This window comes from Larus michahellis, chromosome 3 (genome assembly GCF_964199755.1).
Source record: "Larus michahellis chromosome 3, bLarMic1.1, whole genome shotgun sequence".
NCBI classification, from domain to species: domain Eukaryota; kingdom Metazoa; phylum Chordata; class Aves; order Charadriiformes; family Laridae; genus Larus; species Larus michahellis.
Window position 1 is genome coordinate 74,740,454 of NC_133898.1, and position 27,552 is coordinate 74,768,005.

At 37.4% G+C, this 27,552-nt stretch overlaps 1 protein-coding gene across 1 annotated transcript in view; it reads left to right on the forward strand.

The window, feature by feature from the left end:
• Nucleotides 1-27,552, forward strand: part of TRDN (triadin) — a 229,748-nt gene that overhangs the window by 159,882 nt on the left and 42,314 nt on the right. The window contains exons 23-28 of the mRNA XM_074580841.1: nt 1,299-1,349; nt 1,857-1,907; nt 7,742-7,792; nt 9,594-9,644; nt 10,226-10,276; nt 19,827-19,856. Coding sequence (XP_074436942.1) covers nt 1,299-1,349; nt 1,857-1,907; nt 7,742-7,792; nt 9,594-9,644; nt 10,226-10,276; nt 19,827-19,856 — 285 coding nt within the window. The remainder of the gene's footprint in view (nt 1-1,298; nt 1,350-1,856; nt 1,908-7,741; nt 7,793-9,593; nt 9,645-10,225; nt 10,277-19,826; nt 19,857-27,552) is intronic.

The following is a 27,552-nucleotide window of genomic DNA, read 5'->3' on the forward strand; positions in this document are numbered from 1 at the left end:
CAACAGTAAATTAATTTTTTCTACTTGATGGTTAATTCTACCATAAATAAAATTGTATTATTTCTGGATTCTTTCAATTCAGATTCCCCATGAACTCAGTTTGTCTTACACAGAGCCAAGGACCAAATCATGAACAAGAAGCTTTATTGATACCATGATAAGTTACTATTGGACACAAAAGCAACAATTTGTAAATTGTGTGTGCTTAAGGCAGTAAACAATTATCACTCCAACTAACTCACTGCAGCTACTGAAAGTTTCATATCTATCTGCCAAGCACAACCGCCTCCTTATTAGGAGTCTTAACTTCTTATCTTATGTGTAGAAACCAAGAGGGTCTTCTAACAGAGTTTTTTAAGATCTAGCACTGAATTGCTGTCAAGTTTCTCAATAGAAAGAATTTTTTGCTTCAGATTTGATGGAGAACATTGTATTTTACTGTTTTCCAGAAAACATCTGTTAATTAGTTTTTGTCAGATAACAAGAATAAACCAGTGTAACCAATAGTCATATGGTTAAAACACTCATTTAACATGCAAGAATTTAAAATCCAAGTCTCTGTTCTTTCTGACTAGCCTGTTTTGGGACAGTCTAATTTGCTTTTTTATTTTCGGTTGCAAAATCCTTGGAGACCTCGGTTTCATCAGCCCAGAATGATGATCTCACATTTTGTCTGAAACAGAATTCTTGTTTTCTGCATGATGCAAATCATTTCTTATGCCTTTTGCAGGGGACTGCCCTTCCTTGTACAGTGTCCATCAAGGATGGTGTGGCCTAGCCATCTTCACTACTTGTCTATAGGCAGAATAAAAAGAACTCTTCATCTTCCTATTTGCCATTATTGTGTTGCTCTCTCAATCTGATACACATCTGACCCTCAGAAATTAATAGTTTCAATACTGTTGGACTTGCTCAGCAAGAATGGACAATCCCAGATGAGGGAAGTAGGCCACAGCCGGCTTTGATGAGTCAAAATTGGCAAAGGCTCAGTTTTGTCCTTTCTTGTTAAGAAAGTTAAAAAACTATCCTCATCCCATATTAATTTGAAGCTTGCAAATTGTATAGGTTTCATAGTTAAATCAATAAAACATACTTTGTGGACTGAACTCTCTGAATGGAAACAGGTGAATTTCATACAACTCTTGCAATCACTCCTTTTTTCATTATTTCTTCTAATATACAGTTATAGTCTCTAATATGATCTACGTGCTTCATTCTCTTTTATGATTACATCTCATAGTTTCACTCAGTTATGGCTTCTGACTGCCACTTTACTGGTGTGAATACTTCTTTTACAGATCCTGGAAAAGAGAAAGCATTGAAATCTCCAGCTGCTACAAAAGATAAAGGTAACACAGCAGAACAAAATTGTATAAAGCCCTAAGATCTATGTGCATCAAGAAAAAAAGCCTTGCAATGCATTGGCCTTTTTGTTTTTATGGTATAGTTTAGTTAAGAATTTATGACCATACTATTTCAGTAAATTTATGATAAAACTTAATTGGCATTACCTTGATCAGAAGTGCAGTTAAAGTCTTTGTAATATGAAGCATCTGTATGTAAACTGAGAAGTCTAAACTCAGAATTTAGGAACACTTGCGAACATTTGCTATTACAAGCTGCAAAGTGAAACAAGTTTTGAGCGATCTTTGTTCTTTCATCACACTTAAGAAAAGTTCGTGGTTTCACTTTGTGAGCATGCGAAAACTGATGAAAAACAGTTTTGCATTAGACGTCTAATCGGTATCATGGCTCAGTTAGGAACCATCAATTACTTGATCAATCATTATTCCAGAGCTATTAGATGTTAACCTTTTATCACTCTGGCTTGAAGATTAATAGATTATTTTTTACAGAACATGCTAAAGAAAAGGCAGGAAAGAATCCTACATCTTTAAAAGATAAAGGTAAGAATACATAATGGAATATAAAACTTGCTGAAAACCACACAAAGTAGAATGAAGATATTAATTTTAAAATAATCATTATAAATCTTTCCCATTATAAATCTTAACCGATCAACATTTAATTGGTTAAAATTTCTACAGGACGCACAGCATGAAAAAAGGGGGGGAAAAGGACATAAATAGAATATGGTGAGCCAATTAATGTTCAGAAGTCTCAAAATTATTTCAATAAATATCACAAAGCCACTTTGAGTAATGGTTAAGAACTTTTTTAAGAGCTTTCTCTTCTGTACAATGCATAGTGTTTCATAGGAGCCAGTTAACAAAGTCTGAACTGAATGCTTGCATAAATCTGTGAACATAATAGGAATAAAGTAAAATTTATGAGCATATGAGTGGATAAGGTGCTTTCTGGGCTCTGTAAAAGCTATAGTTAAAAAAAACTTCATCCAGTCAACAGCCTGCAACATAACAGTTGGTGTGAATCTTTCTTTTATTCCTTATTTTTTATCAGACACTTCCCATTTCTTTTGAATTTGGTCAGAGTAGGTGGTAGCTCAGCTGAATTTCCTTTCATCCTTTATTTTGCTGGGTGCTTTTTACCCATTTTATTGCTTCCCTCCTTTCTAGAGATAGCTGTATTTGAAAGGAAAAGTGATTTATGGGTAAGTCTTATTTGACATCTTCTTTAGGTTTTTCAGGATAACAAGACCTGCCATATGGATAGACATATTAATGCTTTTTCTAAATTATAGTCATTATATGCTATTTCAAAGACAGAACTGAATGAAGAGTTTAGTTCAACACTATGGAAAGATGAAAAAAATCTAAAACAAAAGGAGGAATAATTTTATTACTGGACGTATTTTCAAAATCCTGGAAGCTGTGTTCATTCACTCACTCATGTTTAATTGGGCAATCACTAATTAGTCGCTTCTTTATACACAAATTAAAAGTAAATTATAATAATGTGAAAATCCTGTGGTTCATGTATTGTTCTTCTATGTGTATTCTATTCCTAATGTACACACTTCCCATTTACATGAGCTTAGTTATCTGGACCAGAACTGCATATCCAAACTCTCCTGGGATCCCATGGTCCTCTCCAAAGGCTGCTTATAATCTGTTGTTCCCTGATGAGCTTGTGCTGAAAAATTAGAGGAGGCACTTAAGTGACAGCTCTGTCCCCTCCTTCCCTGCATATGCTCAGCCGGATGCTCGTTGCAAAGGATTAATGGGGGCAGGGGGGAGAAAAAAAAGAAAGAAAGAAGAGACCCAAAAAGGTTTTTCCTCTTTGGCAAAAGTTTCTTAAGAACCCATGGAAATGGATTTGCCAGCCCTGAACAGGCTTCTGTAGCATGTCCTTCACTGAGTGCTCCCATGGCGCCACTTTTAATCTCCTGGGCTCATGCTCAATAGACCAGCAACTTCAATCACTGAGTTATTAACAGGTCCTTCTAACATGACAGAGGAGGTTAGACCTTCTCCACCCAGCCTTCAGAAAGGGGCAGGCCAGAATTTATTTTAAACATCAAGTGCAGGCCATGTTAATATCAGATTTCCTACACTTTAGGAAAACAAGGCAAAACAATCTCTATAAAAGTTCCACATATTCCAACATAGTGTTACCAGCTAGAGCATCACACCACATTCTTTATCGCATGTAGTGCAGTCATGTATGCACAATGCATTACTGCTGCTAACAGCAAGATCTCGACCTACTACTTGATGCTGAATACAGCTGTAAACCCACTGCAGGCTCCTGAGCCCCTGCAGGGATGTTGATGGCCAGCCCAGCTGAGCCCGGCCCCTCAGATCCTGAGAGCCCTTGCTGATGCAGCCATCGCTGTTTCCTGTAATAGACATCAAACTTGCACAGTTCAGCGTCTGTGTCTAAAAATGCGGGTGCAGATTAGCAAGCTGAACAGCTCAGTTCAAAATATATAGGCAGTGAAGACTCTATAGGAAGCACGTATAAAGCTGTGTGGGAGAAACTCTTAAAAATCTTGGTGCCTTTCTGGGCTATGTGCTTTCCCTATTGCATTTTGGATTACTGTGCTACATAAACATATATTAGAGACAGATCTTAGAGATCTGCCAGCTCTGTTCTGCTCCCTTGTCCCTGAGGGCAGTTTCCCAGGGGGTCCTATTGACTAATTCCTTGAACAGCTGTAAGTTTGCTTTCCTAAAATTCAGGGTCCTGACTTTACTCTTCACCTGGCCCATATCCCTCAGGACTGCAAAATCCACCAGCGCATGATCACTGCAGCCCACGCTGCTTCCAATCTTGACATCACCGATTAGCTCACTTGCGTTGGTGACGAACAGGTCCAGTATCGCATGCCCTCTGGTAGGGCTGTCTATTATCTGGCTTAAGAAGATATCCTCCATGCATTCCGGGAGTCTTCTAGATTGCCTACAGCTCACTGTGCTACTTTTCCAGCAGATGTTGGGTTGGTTGAAGTCCTTCAGCAGGACAAGAGCATGAGAGCGTGATGCCTCCTACAGCTACAGCAAGAAGGCTTCGTCAATAGGCTCCCCTTGGTTGGGAAGCCTGTAGTAGACACCAGCCACAAGGCTTCCTTTGTTTCCTCAGTCTCTAATTCTTACCCATAAGTTTTCAACCTGCTTTGGCTATTCTTCAGAGACAGGTCATCACACTCTATCCATCTCCTGATGTAGAGGGCGATGCCTCCGTCCCTCCCTTCCTCACCTATCACCGCATTCCAGTCACGGGGTTCGTCCCACCAAGTTTCAGTAATTGCAACTACATCTTAGCTTTCTAGCAGCACAGTGGCTTCCACCTCCTCATGTTTGTCACCCATGCTGCAGACATTGGTCTAGAGGCATTTTAGCTGGGCTGTCAGCCATGTCACCTTCTTAGAGGAGCACCCCTTAATTCCTTTCAGGTATTTCATTGGTGTTTCCCTCTTGGCTCCTGTAACCTCAGGAGCCCCTGGCTCATCTTGGTAAGACTCCAAGTGTGCTGCAGCGTAGTCAGCACGTCCCAGCGCAGCATAATCCTGTATCTTGGGAGTTTGTTACTATTCGTGTAAAACCAAATAAAGCAACATTTTTAGATGCGGTGTTAAACACATGTGATGATTAATGTTTGCCTGGCACCTTATGCAATAAAAGAGGCATCATCATACCTCATTCTGTTTGAAGAATGGACTAAGTTTGGATGAACAAGGATGATGTCCAGATCAAAAACCTTATCATAAAGCAGACTATTTTTCATAAACTGATGCATAATGTTTTTATTTAAAGCAGAGATAAGAAAAAAAATCCTTGAATTTGGAGTTATTGCTGGGATACTCTACAGATCACAACCTCACAATGTTACCTTATCTATTTTATGAGGTGAATAAACTGTCTCCAATCTTAGAGTCTAATTTTATTGGCAGTAATAAGAACAGTGGAAGAATATACTTTCCATTGTCTTGTGATAAAGGACATCTCAGGACTCCTTCTGAATTTAAAACTACCTTTCATCTTTTTCCTGAAGTAAAGAAAAGTAAAGATGGCCACTTACAATAATGAATATAAAAGCTGATTTTCTGTTGACATAAGCATATTCAAATAATGTGAAGCCAATGAAACTCTAAAGTATAATTTGCCATGTGGTTTTTTTGGTAGATATCTTACCCAGCTAATCAGAGTAGAAGCTCCTTCATCCAGAGTCTCTAACAGTGGCACTAAAAGCTCATGATATGTCATATAGGACTCCTGACTGAATTTTTCTAAGAAATTAACTAGAATTGCACTATGCTGAGTTACTAAAGTGACAGCATTTGTGCTGTATAGATAATGTAAATTTACTCTTACCCTGTGTTCCATGATTTGTTTTCTGAACAAATGCTTCTTTTCTCCCTCTTGTTTGCTTTTGCTATCTTTTGGGATATCTTTGCATCTTTTCTTACATCAGTTATGTGTGGATAATAAGCCTATTTATTTTTATGCACAGGTTTGTAGGGGAAATATGTCAGTAGTGTATATTTATTTCTTGCCATATACTTAATAGTACATTGTCATTAAAGAAACAAATGTGCTGATTTGTGCTTGCTATGTAATGCTCGTGCTTCCTTTAAAGTAAAAGTCAAATGAAACATCTTGCCTGTAGCATTTATCTTTACTTATAACACACATTTTTATTCTTTAAAACTAGAAAATTATGTTGTGAGACCCACCTACAGGAAAGCAGTGTCTGTTCAGTTTATATTTCCTCCTATTCCCATCTGCTTATTTGTTGTTGTCATTTGCATGAGAACTAGATCTTTACCCTGAAGAGTTCACATGCTGCTACTGCTGCATCTTTCTGTACCGTCTTCCTAACCTGACCCAGCCTCACCCCTGGAGTAGGATGTGGGAGGAAAGCAGCAAGGTGAATGTTGGCTTTAAGACAACTTTATGTTTTTCTCCTTCTGGGACCAGCGGAAAAGTGGTCAGTCAAGAGCAGAAGCTTGAAAAGTCTTCAGTGAGCCCCTGTTTAAACCCCTGAAGATGAAAACCTGCTCCCTGGAAGGGAAGGAGCACTCGTGATCTCAGTAGCCTTGGCTCAGAGGTTGTGAAAGCCAGTGCACCATGGAAAGTGTCCTGCATTGATAGCTGCATCCAGAAGTTGTAAGAGTCAAAAACACTGAACCTGCTTTAGGAGATACAAATCATAAGAAATCTGAGGGAAACCTGCTACACAGATGACAAAAAAAAAACCTCATGGGCACATGCCACCAAACCCATAAGGCCAAAGGCAGTGATTTATGCCTGTGGCTGTACAGTGGCAGTGGCCACTGATCTCTGAGATCACAAATGTGCACACAGACTAAAATGATGAAGTTTGGGTGCTGTTGCCTCAAGGCTTCCTATGTAGTCAACACAGAGGGTCCTTCAAAGGGTTTCAGAGTCTTCACACTGGAAGCTGTCTGTCAGTCCCCTGAAGGAGCCCACTTGCTGCTGTGAAGACCAGGCTCCTAATTTAAATACCTAACCCTGAACAGTGTGATTTGTCCAAAGGCTTCAGCCACCTTGGAAGTGAAGTTTTTCTGTTACAACTCACACTTAAAGCCAGACGGATAAATGGCATCATTTCCTGGTACCATGGCAGCCAAAAGGATGATCAGTCTATAACTTATTTTGGAAAGTATCTTCTTTTAGCTTTATCTAGTTTTACTGAAGATTTGGTTAACTTCCATTTGGAATAAATGGCATGTTTTTTCTAGATCCTTAGGTGCTATATCCTGTCAGATGGAGTGTAATTTGGTCTACTCAGCATCCTGCAAGCTGTGATATTCTCTCACTTAGAGCACATACATTCATAAACTTATGAAATTACTTCCTCGCTTTGGAAAAAACAATTTCCTCCTAATAGTCCCTGATACATACACGTAAAAGGTCAAAAGGCTGTTGCATTAAAAAAAATAATTATATATTAGTTGTTTATACAACATAATGTATGCTTTTCCTGTGCTTGCTGACCCAAAACGCATGCTAAAATTAGGCTTCAGCCCACCAGAGAAAACAGAAGAATCCTTCCTGTCTTCATGAAGTCTTGGATAAGGCCCTAAGAATTTCTAATTCTGCACCTTTACTTGCATTTTTCCCTTCTCCTTTCCAGTTTCTCTCTTCTGTTAGGTCTCCACAGAGTGATCTATAGTAACTTCTACTGGTGCATTTGCTACTAACACTATTGCAACTTAAAAAATATAAGATGGTTACTAGAGAGGATGTAAAGACAGGTCAAGGTTGCATCCATTTGAATATTTTTGTGTTTCCTTTTAAACGTAGAAAGGTGGTCCTATCTTCTAAGTCTCAAAAGCTTAATTACCTCCCTACAGATTCTCTAAAAGGAAAAAATCCCAAGAATCCAGAGGTGGCAAAGGAAAAAGGTAATTAAAGTAGTTAAGAAATTCAGAACTGAATATCAGAACAGCTATTCAATGCTACAAACAGGTCTTGAATTGGAATATATGAGGATGAAAACCAAACCCATCCTGATTTGTGTCTAGATTACTTTATCCATGATACTATTTTAACATTTTTGCTATACAGTTCCCCAGTAGGGTCCCTAGAAAGTACCTGGGCTTCTTTTAAATGCAGAGATTTGAATTTGCATCCTGGGGGAAGTAACTAAAATGTATTTTTGTACCATCTTTGGATGTTAGTCTGTCAAAAACAAGTTGTCTGACACCCTTGGTGGGGACATTCCTGCAGGGAACTAGACTAAATCTGGTCCACATGGCTATTGCTCAGTAATGTCGTTGACTGAGAGAGACTGGCTGAGGGCTACTGACAGATGCAGGTGTTTGAGGGGGACTGGTGCGTCAGGGGTTTTTCCTAATTTATTTGCAACATAGACACATACATCTCTGATATTTTCAATTGCAGGAGGCTGGCCTGCTAGCTGTGCACACAGAGGTCACCGATTGTTTGATAGTGTCCATTTGGAGAAAACCCTATTTGTTGCAATGTCATGTGTATTGAACACTAATGCGAAGAATTATAGGATTCACAAGGACTGATGACTCTCTGAAGAGTACTGAAATAGCTCAAAAATTTCAGGGAAATAGAATTTCAGGGCTAGCAGAACTGTGTATGGTTCCCAAGCTATAAAGGCATATCTGAGGTCCAAATTGTGGCAAAGTCCCATTTTTTTGGAAGCTGGAGATATTCAATGCAGTCCAGATAATGACTGGCACAGTGCAGGGTACTGAATAGGCATACAATAAAGTGATGCACTTCTGGGAGGAACATATTATTCCTTGTGAAAGCTCCAGGGGAATGAAACCAGGGCACCACTTGGCGCTCAGGATTCTCCTCTTTGTGAGCATTGTCAGTCCATGTATCTCACCTGGGCACCACAACAAGGTCATAGTTTTCCTTTATTTGTGCTTAGCCAACTTCCAGATTTTCTTCTGTCCTGGGTCCTGTCTTGTCAGGTACAAGAAAAAGAGCACTAGAATATCAATAGTTTTTCCCATCTCCTTTAATATTTTGACATATACTGCAGAAAATTAAAGATAAAATTATGTTCTTGGACTATTCATTGTGACATAAAATATATAAATGTACATTAGAAGGTTGAACACTGCTCTTATTTTATACCCAGCTTGCCTGTGATTTTAAAAGGCTATATATATGCAGGAAGAAAAATCCTGTTCACAGGTAATACCCATATGGCCTCTTTGATATTAAAAGAATAATAGATTCCTAAATGAGTAACTGGTCCTTTTGTCAGTCCTGAATAAAGAAAACTCCCACTTACCTTTATCAGCAGCCTCTGGCTTTCAAGACTAGTATTCTTAATATTTTAATTGTATCAATGTGGATTAATTTTGTATTTGGGTTCAGCAAAAGAAAAATCCATTGATGCCAACTGCTCTATAGAATTGCTTTCCTCTTTGTAAGTTATTATTCTTCACTGCCTACTTGTGAGACAGCTTAAGAGTTTCCTCAAAATGCAAAACTAATGACATATTGAAGGCCTATTATTTTGCATATCCAAGTCTAAAAGGATGAATGAATGACCTCGTTGTTTTGTCCTGTTCTTTATTTCCGTGCTGTTAAATCCATTTAATTATCGCATCTTTTCTGCTCTCTACATATCAAACTGTTTGACTTGCTTTCTTTTCAAGTGTCATTTTGTTTCTCTAACCTGACTTGCGATAAATGTTAAATGTTTCTTTCTAGATACTGGTAAGAGAAAAGATGTGAAGCCTCCAGCAGCCTTAAAGGAAAAGGGTAATGTCTTATCATTATGTGGTTGGGAAATAACCAGTCATCCTCATGAAAGGGTCTGCTGGTATCTCAGTGTAGTTTCAATCTATTTTGAATTACAGGTTTTTGGTGAAAAGGAACTAAACCTAGCTTCTTCTCAATTAATAGATCTGATATATTGAAAGGAGCAGAGTTTGACACGATTCAGAAATAATAAAATCATAACCCTTATTCTGAGGTTCTTTAACCGCTGTCTGACCTGCACAGCTCATATTGCATCTGGAATGCTGGTCTATTCTGAGTGAATCAGTAACAGAGCTGTTACTGAATTCACAAGACATGCTGAAATGATAGGCTGCACAGGAATTATTTGACCTGCAGAAACTTTGCCAGATAATTTAGTGGGAATTATTTTTGGTTTGCTTTCAAATTTTAAGTTGAGCCTTTTATTGAAGTAAACAGAAATTCTAATTCTTAACACATACCTCTTTTGCACATTTTGCTTGGTCTGTTGTTATGCATGTTTGTTATAGTACTGATGGACACAGTGTATATTTATATTACTAACTTTCTGCTTCCATTTTTGTGTTTGATATCTTTTCCAGACTCTTCAAAAGGAAAAGAAATGAAGACCTCAACTACAACTAAGGAAAAAGGTAACAATCCCAAGTTGAGCTGAGCCTTAGCATAAGATTTAGTTGAGAAAATAAATCCTTTGTGCAAGTATTCTCAAAAGAAATCCCAGTTTCTTCACTTAGCCATCCATAAATATCCTTGACTTGCATCCTCTGCGGCTCAACATTCTTTTTACCTGGGTGATAAATGAGAGATACATATGGGGCATCCAAGCAAGTTGTAGCAGTAGTACTTCATAGCCCCCAAAGTTACGAGGACTTGTTATCTTCTTTCTTAATTTTGTCTTATTCTTTCTATTTAAAATTGTCATTTCAGATTGCATTTTACTTTTTTCTCTAACACATTATTTGACTGTGCTTTGGTCTCTCTTCTTACTTTGAAACATCAGCACTAGCCATCAAATAAAAATCATTTATAATGTATAGTACATTACCTCTTAAATACTAAGCATTTTTAGGCAGTCATAAAACTGTAACTGTAATTAACCAAATACTTTCAGGTTTATTTATTCATATCAATGAAATTCAAATAAAACTTAGTTTTACTTTGACACTATTTGCATATTGATTAAATACCACTTGCTCATTAGAAAGCAGTCTCTCAGGTTAAGTATGTAAATAATTTAACATGGATAAGAATATGTAATAACTTCCTAACTAATAACAGTCATTTGAGCCATGGGAATATAGTAGTCAATCTTAAAACCTTCCAGTCATTTTTGAAAACTACTTCAGATAATTGAATAATATTACTTCCTATCTTTAGATTTTCCATAAGGATCACTAGAAATAATGAGGCAATATTTTCTCTGATGAAGTTATGAAAGATAACATTTGCAAGTTTTTAAGTGCAGCTATTTCACATAGTCTATGTAGATAGTAAATAGCAGAATTGTAAAAATCAGCTATTACTTTGCACAGTGGTATCATTGTGAAGCGAAGTGAAGGCTTAAGTGCTACAAGAGGAACCAGGGCTTAATTAGTCTGAAACTCTTTGCAGTATTCAAAGCAGATGAACCTGGATTGATAGTCCAAGGTCAGGGACATTAGAAAAACAGGGATGCATTATTGTACCATTTCTTTTAGTTCACTTTATTCAACAGGGAGTACTGAAGTACTGGCGGTTGGAGGGGTGTCTAGTGATTATTGGTTTAGTACAACTTGGCTTTTATATTTTGAGCTTCAGGCACGCAAGGCCTATGGACTTCCTGCTAGGTTCTTGCAAACATATCTGTGAAACATAGGTAGGTTAATGAAGAGTTAAACATTGATTAGATCCTTAAGTATTTGACTATTGAGCTTCCCACTGAATTTCTTGTATAAGTTTTTACTTCAGCTCTCCATAAATATTTCAGGTTTGAAGACTGATTTATTTAAATTTAAGTGATAATAAAAGTAAAATACTATTTATTACAAAAGATCAAATACTATAAAGGAATAATACATGTCTGTAAGAGTTCTTTAGCTGAACTGATAATGAATTAACTTCAGTGAAGTGTCAAACCCCCACCCAACTATACAGAAAAATAAGTATTTAAAAAGGACTTAATTAACTCAATTTGATCAGCCAGTGAAACAACTGGTGAATAACAGCTCCTTTCAAGTTCTAAAACTGAGTTCTTTCAAGAAAGGACATGTTTAATTAAACATTGTAGAGTTTCACTGACTACACGTGAAATCGTTTATGCTCAGTACATTTCAGAACAAAACTCAGTACACCAAAGAGATTTACCTCACTATCTCTTTTTTTTTTTTTAATAAAATGAAGTATTCTTCCCATTGTAGTTGATAGGACCAATGAAAGATTTTTCTTTATATTATAGCAGTAGAAAATATGAGCTATGTCCCCAGTGAACTTTCATATCACACAGAATTGTTCCACACAGGCTAACTTTTTTACCAATAGATTAAAACACTGTAAGATACATAAAAGATTCTGTGTTGTTGTATCATCTTACAGTCTTACAGTTTTCTACTTGTCAAGACACAAGAACCAAGATCTGAATGTTTAGTGCAGAGTATGCAGAGTTTAACTCCACTGCAGTACAAGGTCACATTAGAGACACCTGTGATTATTTTGATAAAGAACAATGGCTTGGATGAAGTCTGAACTAGAACTGGTTGTCTTTACAGTAACAACAGGATATTTGTGAGACCAGTGCCATAATTTAGTGGGGACTAATAGTGTTGAGTCTGCACAAGTGAGATGAGCAGCTTCCCAAGTGAGTTGAGCACTACTGGCTTCGGTTTTTCCTAGTGGCTAGCATGGGTCCTTGCACATCACCTGTGGATGTACTTGATGTCTTGCACAGCTCACTGAGAGCAACTGATATCGCACAGCAGTGGGAACATTTCTCTTTGACTCTAGCTGGCTCTATAAGAACTTAAAAATATTTGAATTAGATGCTGTCAGACACATGATCAGGCCAACTGCCTCTCTTTAAGTCCTGAGTGTCTCAGTTAGGTCTGTAGAGTGATTGGTCTGAGCAGGACTACAGAACCCTCGAGGCCCCTGGAGCAAGACTGCAACAGGAAAGTGCAACTTGAGTGGGAATATCTCAAGTTGTATACATGTGTACAGTGACGCCACCTTAGTGTCTACAATAGGATTCAGTCATTTTCTAGTCACCGAAGTTCATGACACAGCAAATTTTAGACAAGCTCACTTTGAAGGCAGTTCAGCTCAGTGGCTGCAGGTTTTTAAAAATTGTTTGTCTTTTCTGTTCCATGTGACAGATCTTCATAAGCCATTTCTTAGCTGCTGGGATTCATAGGAATGCAGCACTTCCAAAAGCAAATACAACTAACTCAGTGACACTGAATATGTTTGACAAGACATTGACATTTTGTCAGAAGAGTGTAACCCCAATGCACAAAGTGGCTTTAAGCATCCATGTGAGATGCTGTGCTTCACTAAACCTCTCTTTCTTAACAATGATAAGTGACATGTCACATAGATCAGGCAGACAGTTTGAGAAAAGCCTCTGTAGGGAAAAGTGTTCCAGAAATTTTGTGGCCATTGCCCTGTAAAGAAGTGCAAACAGGAGGTCATCTTTATGAGTACCAGTACTTTTTTTAGCCAAGTGAGAGTACATAGGGAACTTCTTCAGTGGACATCTCAGTTTAAACTATCCAACCAAAAAACGCCTTGAGAAACAGCAGTAGTCAGATTAGCATTTGCCACTTTATAGAGATCTGTCAAATCTAGTGTAAATTGCATTTAAAGATATGGTCATAGCGTAACACCTTCGTTAAGATAAATACATTTTTGAAATGTGAAAGTTGAATTCACACAAGCTGGATATAGAATTGCAATAGAAAATCCTGAATAATAAAGAACCTAAGAGTAAGGTAGATATATTAGGTGTATAAAAATTGCAATATCAATTTTTCAAATGGTCCCTCCATTACAGAACCTCATTACTGAAAATTGCTGATAAGAAATACTTCAAGAAAACATCAGAGCTTTAAAAGTCAGGCACTAAGATAATGACAGATATATAAATACCAAGACTGAGTCATAGTGGGAGGTATAAAATCTCCATTGTGAGTCAGCAATTCTCTGTAAAAAATCTTCAATAGACATATAAAATAAGAGAAAAAGAACAGAAATAATATACATAATATGAATGAATACCATTTTATAAAAGGAAGGAGATAAAATTTTAATTCCAGAAAGCAGTTTATATAAATTAAAGATGAGGCATGTTTTATGGCAAGCTATGAAGTGTAACGTTGTCCAAATGGCTTGATACATGATTTTTTTAGTAATTTTTGGAAAATAGTCAAGCTTAATAAGTAGCACCTGCATATATATGAAGAAATATACATTCAGTAGTCAAAACAGGTTTGTAAATGAAAGTACATCTACTGATACTTAGGTTATTTCCTGGAGGCAGAGACTGCTACATGATGGGAGTCCCGGATCTCCAGAATAGCACTCTGAAAAGTCCTCTGAATGCATACCTATAAGTTTTTATTTATACATGCTTATGCAATAAAACAAAATTCCTGTTGCATTATATTATTGTTTCACATAATATTTGAGACCAGAAACCAGGCTTCTCTCCGGGACAGTGTGATTCTCAACAGCTCCCTCTGGCTCAGAATCAGGCTTCCTCTGATTTATTGCTATTTTATGGCCCAATTGCACTCTGTTCTGCACAGATCCAGTGAAAAACTGTCCCTCTCCAAAACCATTTCGCAGTCCCTCTGAAAAGTGAGATTGGCAAAGAGAGATTTGCACCCTCTGATGGGGCAGAGAGGTCAGACCCCTGGGTAGCTCTGCCCTGCTCCTTTTGTGATATTTTCAAACAGAGATTTGTGCCTATCTTTAGGAGAGTGCTTGAATGAGTCCTCACGTGTTTTGGGTACCAGGTTTCATGGCCTCAGACAGGCGTGGGAGAAGTCAGTATTTCTGGTTCCTTAGTTGTCGATGAGAGGCTGAACCAGACTCCACACACAGTCAAAGGGGACTCAGGAGTGTGACCACTCTCTTACTGCCTCTACTCAGTGACTTTACGGGGGGCTGGTAATCCATATAGTGTGAATCCTGATAATCTGAAGCAGAACTCATGCACTTGTGTTGCTTTCATTCTAGAAAATGTGCTTATGTATTCTCATTAAGGCATTTCTGGTAATAAAGAGTAAAACACTGTAAATTTTTTTGGGACTATCTAGTGAATTAGATTTTTCTTAGTAGGTCTGACAGCTATGGTTTACAGATCAGAACAAAAGGGATAGTCAGGTTATGCAGGGAGTTCAACCACAACATCTTCTTTGCCCATTAATAATAAAATGCATGAAGATAATTGAATAAGAAGCTATTTCTCCAAACCTGTTAATTAAAACCTGGACCAGAGGAGGAAAAGGACAGAAAAGGTGTTTCCTGCTGAATGAGAATCATTCTAAACACAGACGCTCCAAACAATTCAAAGGCTAAATTCTCCTCTCTGTTTCTCACTATACTGGTTCTATCAAGTGTGGTTTCTTAACAAGATTAAAATTTCTCTTGATACGACTAAGACAAATTCTGAACTCAGAAAGACTGGAAGAGAGAGATAAAATACCTGTTCAGAAGACCTGAGAGAGAAAGACCACTTTATACAGTTCTTAAATATTTTAAAACAGTACCTACTTCTCAAGCTATGAACAGATGGGCAATTTATGGTGAGATGGGCAAAGATGGTATCAACTTAGTAAATGCCAGCTGCTGTGCTGTAGCTGCCTACATGAGGTGGTTTTCACTTCAGCATAACAGAATGCATATGAACAGTTATCAGAGAGTACCTGACAGAGGGATGAATCTGCATTTGATCTTGTTTTACCATAACTTCCATATCTATAACCAAAATAAGTGTAAGAACTTAGACAAAACTTCCACCAACTTCACCTAAATCAGTAACTGCCTGTCTCACAGTGTCAGGGCAAATACAATATTTTAAATTGTTCTAGGGTTCTTCGGAGATTTAAAAATCAGTCAGAAAATTGGTGACATCATAATTAAAGTCAGAACAAAACCAAATATCTGGGAAATCATGTGACAGAGATCTAAGCTGCATGGTTTCTGCAAAAGGAAATTATGCCTTTGTAATAAGTATTTTGAATATCTTAATAAAGTAATAATCACAGCCTTTATGGGGTGGTTTAAATAGGGCTTTGGAAAGTTCCAGTATAAGAATTACTGCAGAAAATAAATAGCTGCTGCCTAAGAGGCCCAGTATTGAAGAAAATAAATATCTGATTAGGAAGCAGAGAGCAATTGATTCATTTTCATCTTGCAGCCCGTTTACAGAATAATTGCTTATGATTCCATGTCTGGACTCATGTTATATTCCTTAATTAACAGGAAAAGATAGAAATAGCAATGTAATGAATTTTTCAGTAGACATAATATTAGTTAAAGAATTCAGGATCAGAAGGGGCTGCTATACACTGAATTTACAAGGTGAATGGACAGCATGATGGGAATGAAAATTTAGAGTCAATAAATGGAATGTAATATATACTGGAGGAAAAATATTAAAGAAGAATTTATCTCTAAATTAACTACGTAAATTCAGGAAAGGACTTAAGTATTACTGCAGACAAGTCAGTGCATATAGTTTTCTAAGGTCATTGTGTAAATCAGACGCATCTTCTCTGGAGCGTTATGTACAGAATTCTTACCTGATAATATAGTACTGGAGCAGGCTAGGAAAGTGCAACAATAGTCTCATGGAAAGAGAAATGGGAAAGATTCAGATTACCTTTGAGATTAATTAGCACTATCATAAGATTGAAGATCACAAATTTAAGTCAAGGGCTCTTCAAAAACACCACAGAGAAACTGGATATCTTTATGTAAATGTAGTTTTCATAGCCCAAATTTTCATAATTAATTATTGTAAATTTAGAAAGGGAGTTAAATTTCTTGTATCAGGATGGAAACCAATTGCTTGTTATAAGCAAGGTGAATTTAACAGGTGAATTTGTGGAAGAAATCACTTTGACAGTATTTACCTGTTCCTGGCTACTCCTGGGTAATAAAGCTACAGGGAATGGACTATTGTTGAGTAGAAAACAGCTTTTTCAAGATTTTTGTTGTTTTCAAGACTTTTTCAAGATTTCAGAAATGTTTCTGTTTGCTGAACAGCCAGAAACAAGTCCCTCAGAACCATCACTATCTATGGGATTAAAGGACTGCTGGTGACCTAGATTCAAGTTTCTGATACAAGTTAAAAACAATACAACGATCCTGAAGCTGATGTTTTTTTCCCCTTCCATGAAGTGTTTACTATATTGACACATTTTTGTGACCTTTCCACCACTGGAAATTTACCTTTGTTTCCCACCCTGCTGAAAAATTTTTGAATAAAGCGTGTCATAGGTCTAGTTCATAAAGGTACTATTTTCCCCCATTCCCAAAACATAAAAGATGTTGGTGCTCAGTTCTGGCTTCTAGAGCAGTTGTCAATCTGCATTCATGATCCCTGGAAACGGGAATAAACATATGGGATAAACATATTTTGCTTCATATGATAACTATGTTAACTTGAAATGTATAATTGGATTTGAATAGGTCTAGGAAAGGAAGACAGGTGGCGAAATGGAGTCACTGTGGTTTTAAGGCTGTTAATACAGTCCTTTTTGAACAGGTCTGTAGGTACAAATTCCTAATTCAAGAGCTAGATGATACCTCTCATTAGTACAGTGCAAATAAAGTCGGCTTAAGAATTTGTTCTTTCTCCAAATAATCAAGGTAGAAAAGAACACAGCCAAGAGCATCTCTCATATCTGAGCATCACATTTTCTACTACATCAGTAATTTATTTCATGTCCCTCCTTGCCGAGCTACAATATATTACTCATGTTTGTTCTCAACAGGTAATCTGGCTTTTTATCAGTTGTAGACCAAATTCCTTGGCTAATCTATCCATCTTTTTGCTGCATATCAGATACAAACACATTTCTCAGCTTCTGAAAGAGCAATGCAAATTATGGTGTTTGTGCTCTTTTTCATTTATTCCTTGTCATTTTAAGTTTGAATAGCAGGATTTGATCAGAGCAGTGCTATTGGCAACAGTAGTCAGAATGAGGTCTCTTCTGTCTCTTAAGATTTGTCGAGTATTTACAGTACATTCCCTCAGATAAACCGTGGCCAAGGTGAAAATTCAAATAGATGTCACAACAGGATATAATAGCATAATAACAGAAATATAGCTAGCCATAAATGCAGTGGCAGGCACAGACGGACCTTGCTCTGCCTGAGCTTGCCTTGGGACCAGAAGTATTGTCAGGCACATCCCATAAACTGGCAGGACTGAAGTCAGGAGGAGCCCAGAGGTGCAGTGCACGTTAACTTACAAGCCCTACACAGAGTCTTGATATTTGGGGTTTCTGATGATTTGGGAGTTCCTCCAACATGCTTCAAGTGGCAAGTATGCCTTTCGAAAGCCACTGAGGCTTCTATATCAGCTTCTGGGGGAAAAATACTAAATCGTCTGTAATGAAAGTTTTGTGAAAGGTGCACTTCACAGCTTTGATATCCACATCACCTATGAAAGCAAAGTGCTTGCAAAGAGGACCAGCTCCTGGAAACCTTGTGCTTAATTTTCACTAATTCTAGGCATAAAGACTTTTTTCCACTGCTGGGTACATTCTTGAGATAGTAAAAACTTATTTCATTTTCAAAGGAGAATAAGTGGCAGAAACCTTGAAAAATCTTTGAAATCGGAATCCTCTTTCTGCCACAGGCCATTGATAGATAGCATTTCAGTAATTTCAGGTTTAACCTTTTCCTTTTTGAGATGTTTTATCCAAATGTACTAACAGTTTGAAATAAAAGAACTTTTCATTTTAAGAACACTGAAGAGGCAGAAATCAGCACCCAAACCCAAAATGCAAACACCTGAAACCGTGCCTATTCCTGCCTTTGGCCTCATGACCCTTGATTTCTGTCCTGCACCAGGGCACATTCTCCAAAGGAAGGGCAAAACGCTGCTTCTGCTTGTTTCCTTTCCAGTTCCAGTGACACATCAGGTCTGTTCATACAGCCTGGTGACATTTGCTTTTTTCTGGGGTGGAAGAGCTCTGAATTTGAACTCCTCTGTCTTCTTTTGCCCACAAAAGCTAGCCTAAGGCAGAGGCTTACTACCGCCACTTCTGGCAGACATGTTTCAGAATAAAGTGACATCCATGATTTCATTTTAGAAGATTCAGACCTATAAATATAGGATGGGTGCATGGATTTCAAATGGACTTATGTAAGACAGGACCTGTAGGAGCAGGGCCAGAGGAGGGCCACAAAAATTATCAGATACTGGAGCACCTCTCCTGTGAGGACAGGCTGAGAGAGTTGGGATTGTTGAGCCTCGACAAGAGAAGGCTCTGGGGACATCTAATTGCCGCCTTCCAGTACTTAAAGAGGCCCTACAGTAAAGATGGGGAATATGCAGCAGTGTCCTTCCAGTTTCTATCCAATGTTCTTTCCCACAAAACTCATGCTGTAGGATTTGGAGGTGGGATTGATGCATTATCAAGTCTTGTAATTCCCTATGTTAGGCAGAGGCTTAGAAACCTGAGCATGACTTCAGGTGGTTTTTTGCTTCTTATTTTATGCATTTTTTTATCACTACAAGCTTTGAAATAAAAAAAAAAAGGCACAAATTTCTCTAAAATAGATGATGCTTCATAACCTTCTTCTAGCCTCTCCTTACCCTTTCATGCCTTCCCATTCCAATCTATCCTCCTTTTTCATTGTTGATTCTGAAATACCCACTCTGTACACGTATGTCCCAGTATTAGTGTCTGGGAGGAACGATGACTGTGACTAAAGTTAAGTGTGGGAATGTAGAAAGCTGGAACTTGCTCTCATCAATAGCAGAGCTGGGTGTCTGTGAAGAAACACTTTATCTTTCTGATTATTAACGTTTTCGTCTGGCAAACAAATCTATTCTTATATTACATAATATATGTATGGTTTGAGATATCAACACAGAAGTCTCATATATAGGAGTTTGAATTCTTTTTTTCTAATATAACATGTTATAACTTTGGATGTGAAAATACAGTATTTTTGTTTCCATTTCAGCTGCGCTGAAAAAGGAAGGGGAAAAGAAAGGTAAATCAATTATTTTCCCTTTGCTGAAGTGTCTTTCAGGCTGTGACCGCTGTGAGAAATGTTTCTTTCATTCAGTGATACAATTGCGATGACATACACCACCTCATGTGCTACCATCAGCTGGCTTTATCTACTCCTACTGTGATAACACAGTTGTCATTTCCAGTATTGTTAGCTCCTTTTTACCACAGGCCAAAACAGCCCAGTATCAGACACTTCGTCGTTCTGATTGGGAAGAAAATGAAAGGCTTTTGTTACCATGATAGGATTTGTCAAGGAGAACAAAACTTGCAGTGCGCCGTGCATGCTGACCTGGCTGTTTGTTCTTTGCAGAAGGTGCTTTCCTAGGGACATTTAATTTCCTCTTTTCAGATTATATGTCGCATGAATGTAAGGTTTGCTGAAGTCATTCTTTGGTATTGTAACAGATTAGTAGAAAAATTTGCCCTGAATCAGAACCTAAAACATTACTTAAAATGGTAAAAAATAAATAGATTGGATTTTTCAGATTTTAAACATCCATTTATAGTGTTGTCTTTCAGAATAAGAATCACTGAGTTGAAATATTCTTTTGTAATTTGACAATTTTATTTCAACTGCAAAAATAATGAAATATCAGCATTAAGGTAATACTTTTCTTTAATCTATTCAACCTTATTGGTTATTTGCTTTATAATCCATATCTTGCTTACTGAACTGGGAACACTTCCAGGACTCTTCCATAGATTTCAGAGGATTATTTGACATTTAGTATCATAAAAATCATTAAAAAATGGCTCTTTATTTCTGAAGTTTACTGATGGGACAGTTAATTTTGCGGAGGGTGGAGGGAGTGACTTTTGTCATTTCAAAAAAGTTTGGAAATTCTGCAATTCACATAGTTGAACGATGAAGCCAACCTTTGCTGTCTATACATGAAGATATTTTCAATCCTGTTAATTTATTATTTTTTCTGTTATCCCTATACAGAGTCATTAACTGAACTGGAAAAAAATAATAGTCTCAACTGTTTTAACAGCTCACGAGTGAAATCTTGGCTGTGCTGATGGTAGTGGCAAAATTCCCATTCACTCCACTGGAGCCAAAATTTCACCTCATGTGTTTAACAGAATAATAAAATTCATTTTGGTTATCAAAAACAACCATGCTTTATAGGTATCAAGAAGGATATTTTGTCCAAAGATTAATTTGCAACAGCTGAGGCATGAAAGGCAGCACATGAAGCAGGGGCAATCAGAAAATTGGCAGCTACGCTTACAGCCATTGGTTTTCAGGCATCAAAATGCCTGCTGTGTTCACAGCCTTGAATTTATCACATGGACTGTTACATCCTTAATGGAAAGAAAGGAGTGAGGTAATTGCTAAGGGTGCTACTTCTGTCAGCCTTGCCACAGGTCCATTCATTTACGGAAGAACATCAAGGGAATTTGGTTGAAATACCTACTGCTTGCACTTGGTTCATTTTTCATAGGTTAGGATTTTTTTCCTCTTTAACCATAATCTTCTCCAACAAAATTGATTAAAAAATGCATTTTTAATTAACATTCTTTGAAGTTCGTTCAATTTTTCCATTTCATTTTCTTTTTTTTATATTTTCTGCTAAAAAATAATTTCCTCTGGTTTCTTAATTTATTGAAAGGATTTTGCCAACAAGTATAGGTAGGATACTTTCAAGCACTTGGCTCAGGGCAGGGTATACCTCATCCTGCCGATTACCACCAACCTACTTCACAGAAACATGGAGGTGCAAAATGAAAGTCAGCTTTGGTCATTCTTCTGATACAATAATTTTTTTAAATTTTGGACTAAACTTCCCTCTGGTTTTCTGAGACCATAACCAACATTGTCATCAAGGAAGGTAGTGATTGCAGTGAAAAACATGGTAGTCCAAAGAAATTTTCCAGTAACTAAGGAAAACTGGTTCAGTAATGTTACCGTCTTCAGTAGATATACACTAAAATGTCCAACTGGAGAGAAGTAAAAAGGCCTCTTCCCAAACATGAACATACCATGCTTTTGCTTTCTCATCTGGCTTCACACTCTGTGCAGGCCCCACACAGAAAATATTGCATGTTAATAGCTAACTCCCCAAATCATCAGGTTTATTTATTTCTACTTATTCGGTTGTCGTCAAAAGTTGCTCCAGGCTACATGTGTATTCCTCTAACTTGTAGTAAAAAGGAGCAATGTTTGCTGGTTTTGCTTAAGAGACAGTATTTTTTACCCAGCTGCCAAAACAATAGAAGTAGCCAGGCAGTGCTCTAAATTGACTGGCTCGTTATCCAAAATATATTGTGGTAGTAGCATGCACAGTTCAGACACCACTTTATCGTCTCTCATGCGAATCATGCAGCACATATGCCCTGTACTGTATACAAAGCTTTCTCCAATTATTCTGCTTATTCAAATACACATCCCTTTCCTAGAAAAACAAGAATAATGAGAATACAGAGTGGCAAGCCATCATAAAAAGGGAAGAGAAGAAGATGGAATGACACTTTCTATCGACGGTACATTCTGCGCAGAGCATAAATCAGACATGAAGGAGTTTGAAAGAGACAGAAAAGAAAAAAATTAAGATGGAGGAAGCTTACATATTTCACTGATTTCTCCAAATATGAGTGATACTAACAAGAACCTTAAAGCACAATTTATACATTAACCGTTTCTATTTGAAAGGTTAGCTCGCTAAGACTTTGTGACCGTAGTCCTAGAAAATAGTCAGCTTCAGCTTCCAGCATCATGTTATGCCTTCTTTCAACATGTGTGGGGTAGAGAAGCTGTCATAGAAATGTGTTAAAAAGTTGTCAGTTCCTAAAGGGCAAGAGGTAGCAACCCTTTGCATGAGGAAGGCACTTCTTAAAATCCCCAAGAGCGAATCTGGCTGCCAGTACACTAAAATTTTTAGCGCTCATTCATAATTCAAAGCACTGCAAGCAGGGATTCAAATGAATTACAATAGACCCAAGTATTGGTGATGTGAGATAAAGCCCATTAGATTCAGGGCACCTCCAGAAAACAATGAAAAGAGCTGTAACACCAAAATATTTCATCATTTTTTCAGTTTTACGTGCCCTTTTTAAAGGAAAGAAATGTCAATATTTTTAAACCGAAACAGTATTTTTACATTTAAAAAATATTTCATAATCACAGAGAATTAAAAAAATACTTTGTGTGAAATGGAACCAGATTAAGGCCAATTTCAAGGTTTCCTACTTCTGTATAAAATGGAATTTCTTATTGATTCATTCTCATCTCCTTATTGATTTCTCACTAAAGAGGGTATGGACTGAGATGGGGATGTCAAGCAAGCAACCTTAACAAGCTTAGTAAGTTCTCCCTCCAGGTCAGCCTCAGGAAAGCTTGCCTGAAGATTCATTACTTCTGTGATTCTAGTGAATCCAAACAGGATTTAACCATCACATCATCCCTATGGGTTATGCATCCACAGACACAGGTGTAAGAAGAACCATCTCATTGTTTAAAGTGAATCACAAACCTGAGTTGCCAGGATGTTGGTTTCTCCAGGGTCCCCTACGGCTGATGAATGAAACAGAGGGCTCTGTCTTGCTTCTGAGAGCAAGCTAGACTGCGCATCTAACTCAGGGTAGTGGTTTTCTGGGAATCTCATGTCCTATATGGACTGTGTACAATTAGATGTTATGAGTACTTGTAAGCTAGTGAGATGTGGAAGCTAGTTGCCTGTCAATCACATGACTCCTGTTCTGATTTTCGGCATTATTGCTCCAGCAGCTTGCTCTTAAATTCACTTACTAGTTTATAGAATGCCGAAAACCACATTCATCTGACAAATTTTGGCAATAATAAACTGACAGGAGAGCATGCAGGATCACATTTTGACCTTTTCCCAATAAACGCAAACTACATATTTTTGCCAGTCTGGTAAAGGAGCATTACCTAATGGTAATGGTATTCCACGCATCGCTTGGAAACTGCTGTTCTGCATACAGAGTGGGCTATGAACTGGCCAAGGCACAGCAGTGTCCCTTTTCAATGTATATAAAAATCAAGATGCTTTCCAAACTGAAAAAGAACTGGGCAACAGTGCATTTCAGAACTGCTTCATTTTGTATTTGACCAGAAAAACTGGAAGACAGCCTTCTTATTCATAAAGCAAATGGTCATAGCAGTGGGAGTTCTGCTCATCTGGAAATGTCACTGGTGAAAAATGAACCACACCTTCATTATGCAGTTTTCTGACATGCCTCAAAGGATAGGAAAGTGGTCTACCTAATTCTATAACTGCAAAGTGTATTACACAGCCCCCTAATAGAATGTGTATTCCTAAACAGAGAAAAAAAAAAAGAGTAAAGATACTTTTAATAGCATTTCTTAAAATAGTGTAAAAAATTCAGTATTATGTATGAGAAAATATGTACGAAAGAGCATGCTACTATGCTCTTTCGACTAGCAGTGCTGTGGTTGAAGGTAGGCATCTCCCTCGAGAGGTAACAGTCACTGAATTAGCCACAAGATGGAGCCCAAAGGATCTCAAGCCGGTAGTTAACATCGCCTTCCTGAATCAGATTAAGAACTAAATAAGGCATTTTTACCAAACACTTTATGAGGGCTCTAAACTACAGACAAGGTATTCTTCAATGTAAATCCACTCCTGCCTAAACATATTTGTCATTTAATACATGACTGGCCATACATTGGTGAGCTTTGACTTCCCACGCTGAAACATCAACCCCCCGGCATTTTCAAGGAATATTGATGAATGGAGAATTTGCATGAAATACGGAAAATGCTTTAAAAAGTCTACAGCAGTTAGCTGAAATTTGCTTGATCTCTGTTTACCTTGTCTCAACTATCTTGGGGGGTATAAATAATTTATGTCCATTTTGCAGCGTTATGAGACTTAGTGATCTGTACAACCTCTGTTAAGTGATGGCCAGATCTTGAGGGATCAGGTTCAAGTACTTTACATGTTGCAGATACTTCAGTTAAGATAAGACATGACCAGAAAACACCCTCCAGAGTACCCAGTCAATATAAGTAGAAAGTAGACAGATGAATCGTGAGTGCAGCAGGCTCAACAGTTTTCAATGAATTCATAAATTTAAAGAACTTTTCTAGATCCTCAGATGAACTTAATCATTAAGAAACTTTAACTCATACAAATTCAGATGTCTAAATTAGTCATCTACGTTGAAGCTATTCACCCTAGTCTCACTTCAGAGTGAGAGAAATAAGCATCTGCAGAAAGTGTTTCATCTGTAAATCTTATATATCTGTCAGAATGCAAAGAATTGTCCCCCTGGAGATAACCGTACTTCTGACTTGCCTAATACAAAGAACATAGTTTAGGCTTAGTAACAAAAATAGAAAACAAACTGAAATGAACATCAGGATAGTTTGTTGTGAATTATTTTGAGAACTCTCCCTAAACCTTTAGTTAATTTTTCTCTTTTAAGAATCTGACATCGAAAGAGAAGAAAGGTGAAAAAAAGCAGGAAGTCATTTATGGATCTCAATAGCTGATTGAGTATACACTCTCATTGAACTTAGAGGGGGTAATGCAAATATTTAATCTGGAATTCTTAACATTAAGCTGCAAATTCCATGTTTAGCTTTCTAGCACCTTGTTTTCAGTGTATTCATAGTTGAGACATGTAAAACTAATGATGCAAACTTGCATCCATGTTTTTTAAAAAAATACCCAGAATTTTATTCTCAACAGGATTTAATCTAAACCTTGTCATTGGTTACACCTTTGTACTCCATTCAAGGTAAAATTGAGATGATATTTTTCTGTATGTCTTAAGTAACAACAAACCTGCAAAACAATTCATATTGATAGATCTGTCATAGCATTTCAATTGCAGTAATGATTACAACTTGTGTTAATCATTCTTACTTGCCTTAAAGTACAACAGTGATTTATTCAGCCCCTGCTACCAATAAATGGAGACAGCTAAACTAGTATTTTAATGATTATGAAACAGCTGTGATTTCTGAAGAAAGAGTGATCTGTGTGATTGGTGGTCTGTGTTGTTACTATAAGTTAGGTGTAATACATGTGTATTTGCATCATGTCAGCAACACTCTCACCTGTCAATCAGCATAATATGCTTAAACACCTGGATAGCCATATAACACTTGGTTAATTGGCTAAAAATTTCCCCATGGGATAAACTATCACTTTATTCCTCTGCGCAAAGATGTCTGCAAATGAATGCTCAGAGGTATTCTATTCAGATGCAATTCCAGAATTAACAGTTCTTTTAGTGGCAATCTTCATTTCCTTTTTTATCTATGCAGACATCATTTTCAGAAATGTGCTGTTACAAAGTTGTAATTAAAGCAAAAACAGTGATCAGCGTTTCATGAGGAACGAAGATGGTTAAGGATGTTCTGCCTTAGAAGTTAGTCATTAGCCCTCTGCTTTAATCACCATATTAATTTGGGTAGCACACTGGGAAAAGTCCATCTTTTCAAAAGCTAATTATTTTTTTATTGTTCTCCACTCATAATATCAACTAATCACTGCTCCAAAATTCTTCTTTTCTAGAATGTATACCTTCAGCTATGATTGTACTTTTACAGATCCAGTCATAGTTAAGAAGGAGCTCAACAAAGAAGTATTTGCATGGAATCTGGACCCAGGGTGTTAGTTTGGCACCTTTCACAAATAGCAGGCATTATGAAATAGACTGAAGATTCAAATATTAATGAATAATAACATCGTCAAGAGGTGCTCCTTTTGGCTCCAATTGTTTATACATAAAGATGAACAACACTACTTTTACATAAACTAAATTCAATATTCAGAAAAAAATGTCATCACTATAATGTTCTACAACCTCAGTCTGCCCGGTTTCACTCAGTTACCCTTTATGAGTCAATCATTTCTGTTGCAATAAAGCATGGCCTGAGCTTGGCTGTGTTTTGCCTTAGCTATACGTAAATGTAAAACTGATATTGCTAAAAGTGAAAGCTTGTTAAGCATATTCTCCCTCATCTGTATGTTCCCATCCCATAATTCCAGGGAAGAGCACATGAAAACGTCAGAAGCTGAGGATGATATTGAGAGGAAGCTCTTCAGGTCTATCACCACACGTGCCTAAAGATGAAATGCATTAATGCAGCACATGTACCTCATCTACATTTGACTGAAATTTTATTCTTTCCAGCTCCGTCGATGGAAGATTTGTCCTCCTGGGATTTTAGGACTTAGAGTGCTTTAAAGACATTAGCTTTCAGTGCTATCATGCAAGATTGCTGTTTCAACAAGACTTACATTTCCCAGTGCATTTCTATTGTTTAACTGACAAACTGGGAAACAGAGAAAGACTGGGATCATTACTGATGCTCCCTATAGGCATGCATCTCAGATTCAAGTTGAAGCAATTCCTCTCATTAAAAATCATTTAAAAATGTTGGAAATGTCTGTACTTCTTTGCTACATCTACTATATTTACCCCATGCTAAAGTTTCTCCCTTCCCTCCTCTTTCTGAACTATTTTTTGTTTTTCTCAGTTATATAAAGTACTCTTGAATTGCCAGTTAAAAATAAGTCTTCAAAAACAAGTTGATCTAGACAACAACAGCAAAATCCGCCAAAACCAAGAGTCAGCTCATTCTTCACTATGAAGCCCTGAGGTATAAGGCAAACCAAACAGCAAGGACACAAACGTGCTAACTGTATACAAGCAGATATCTTGGATCAGGC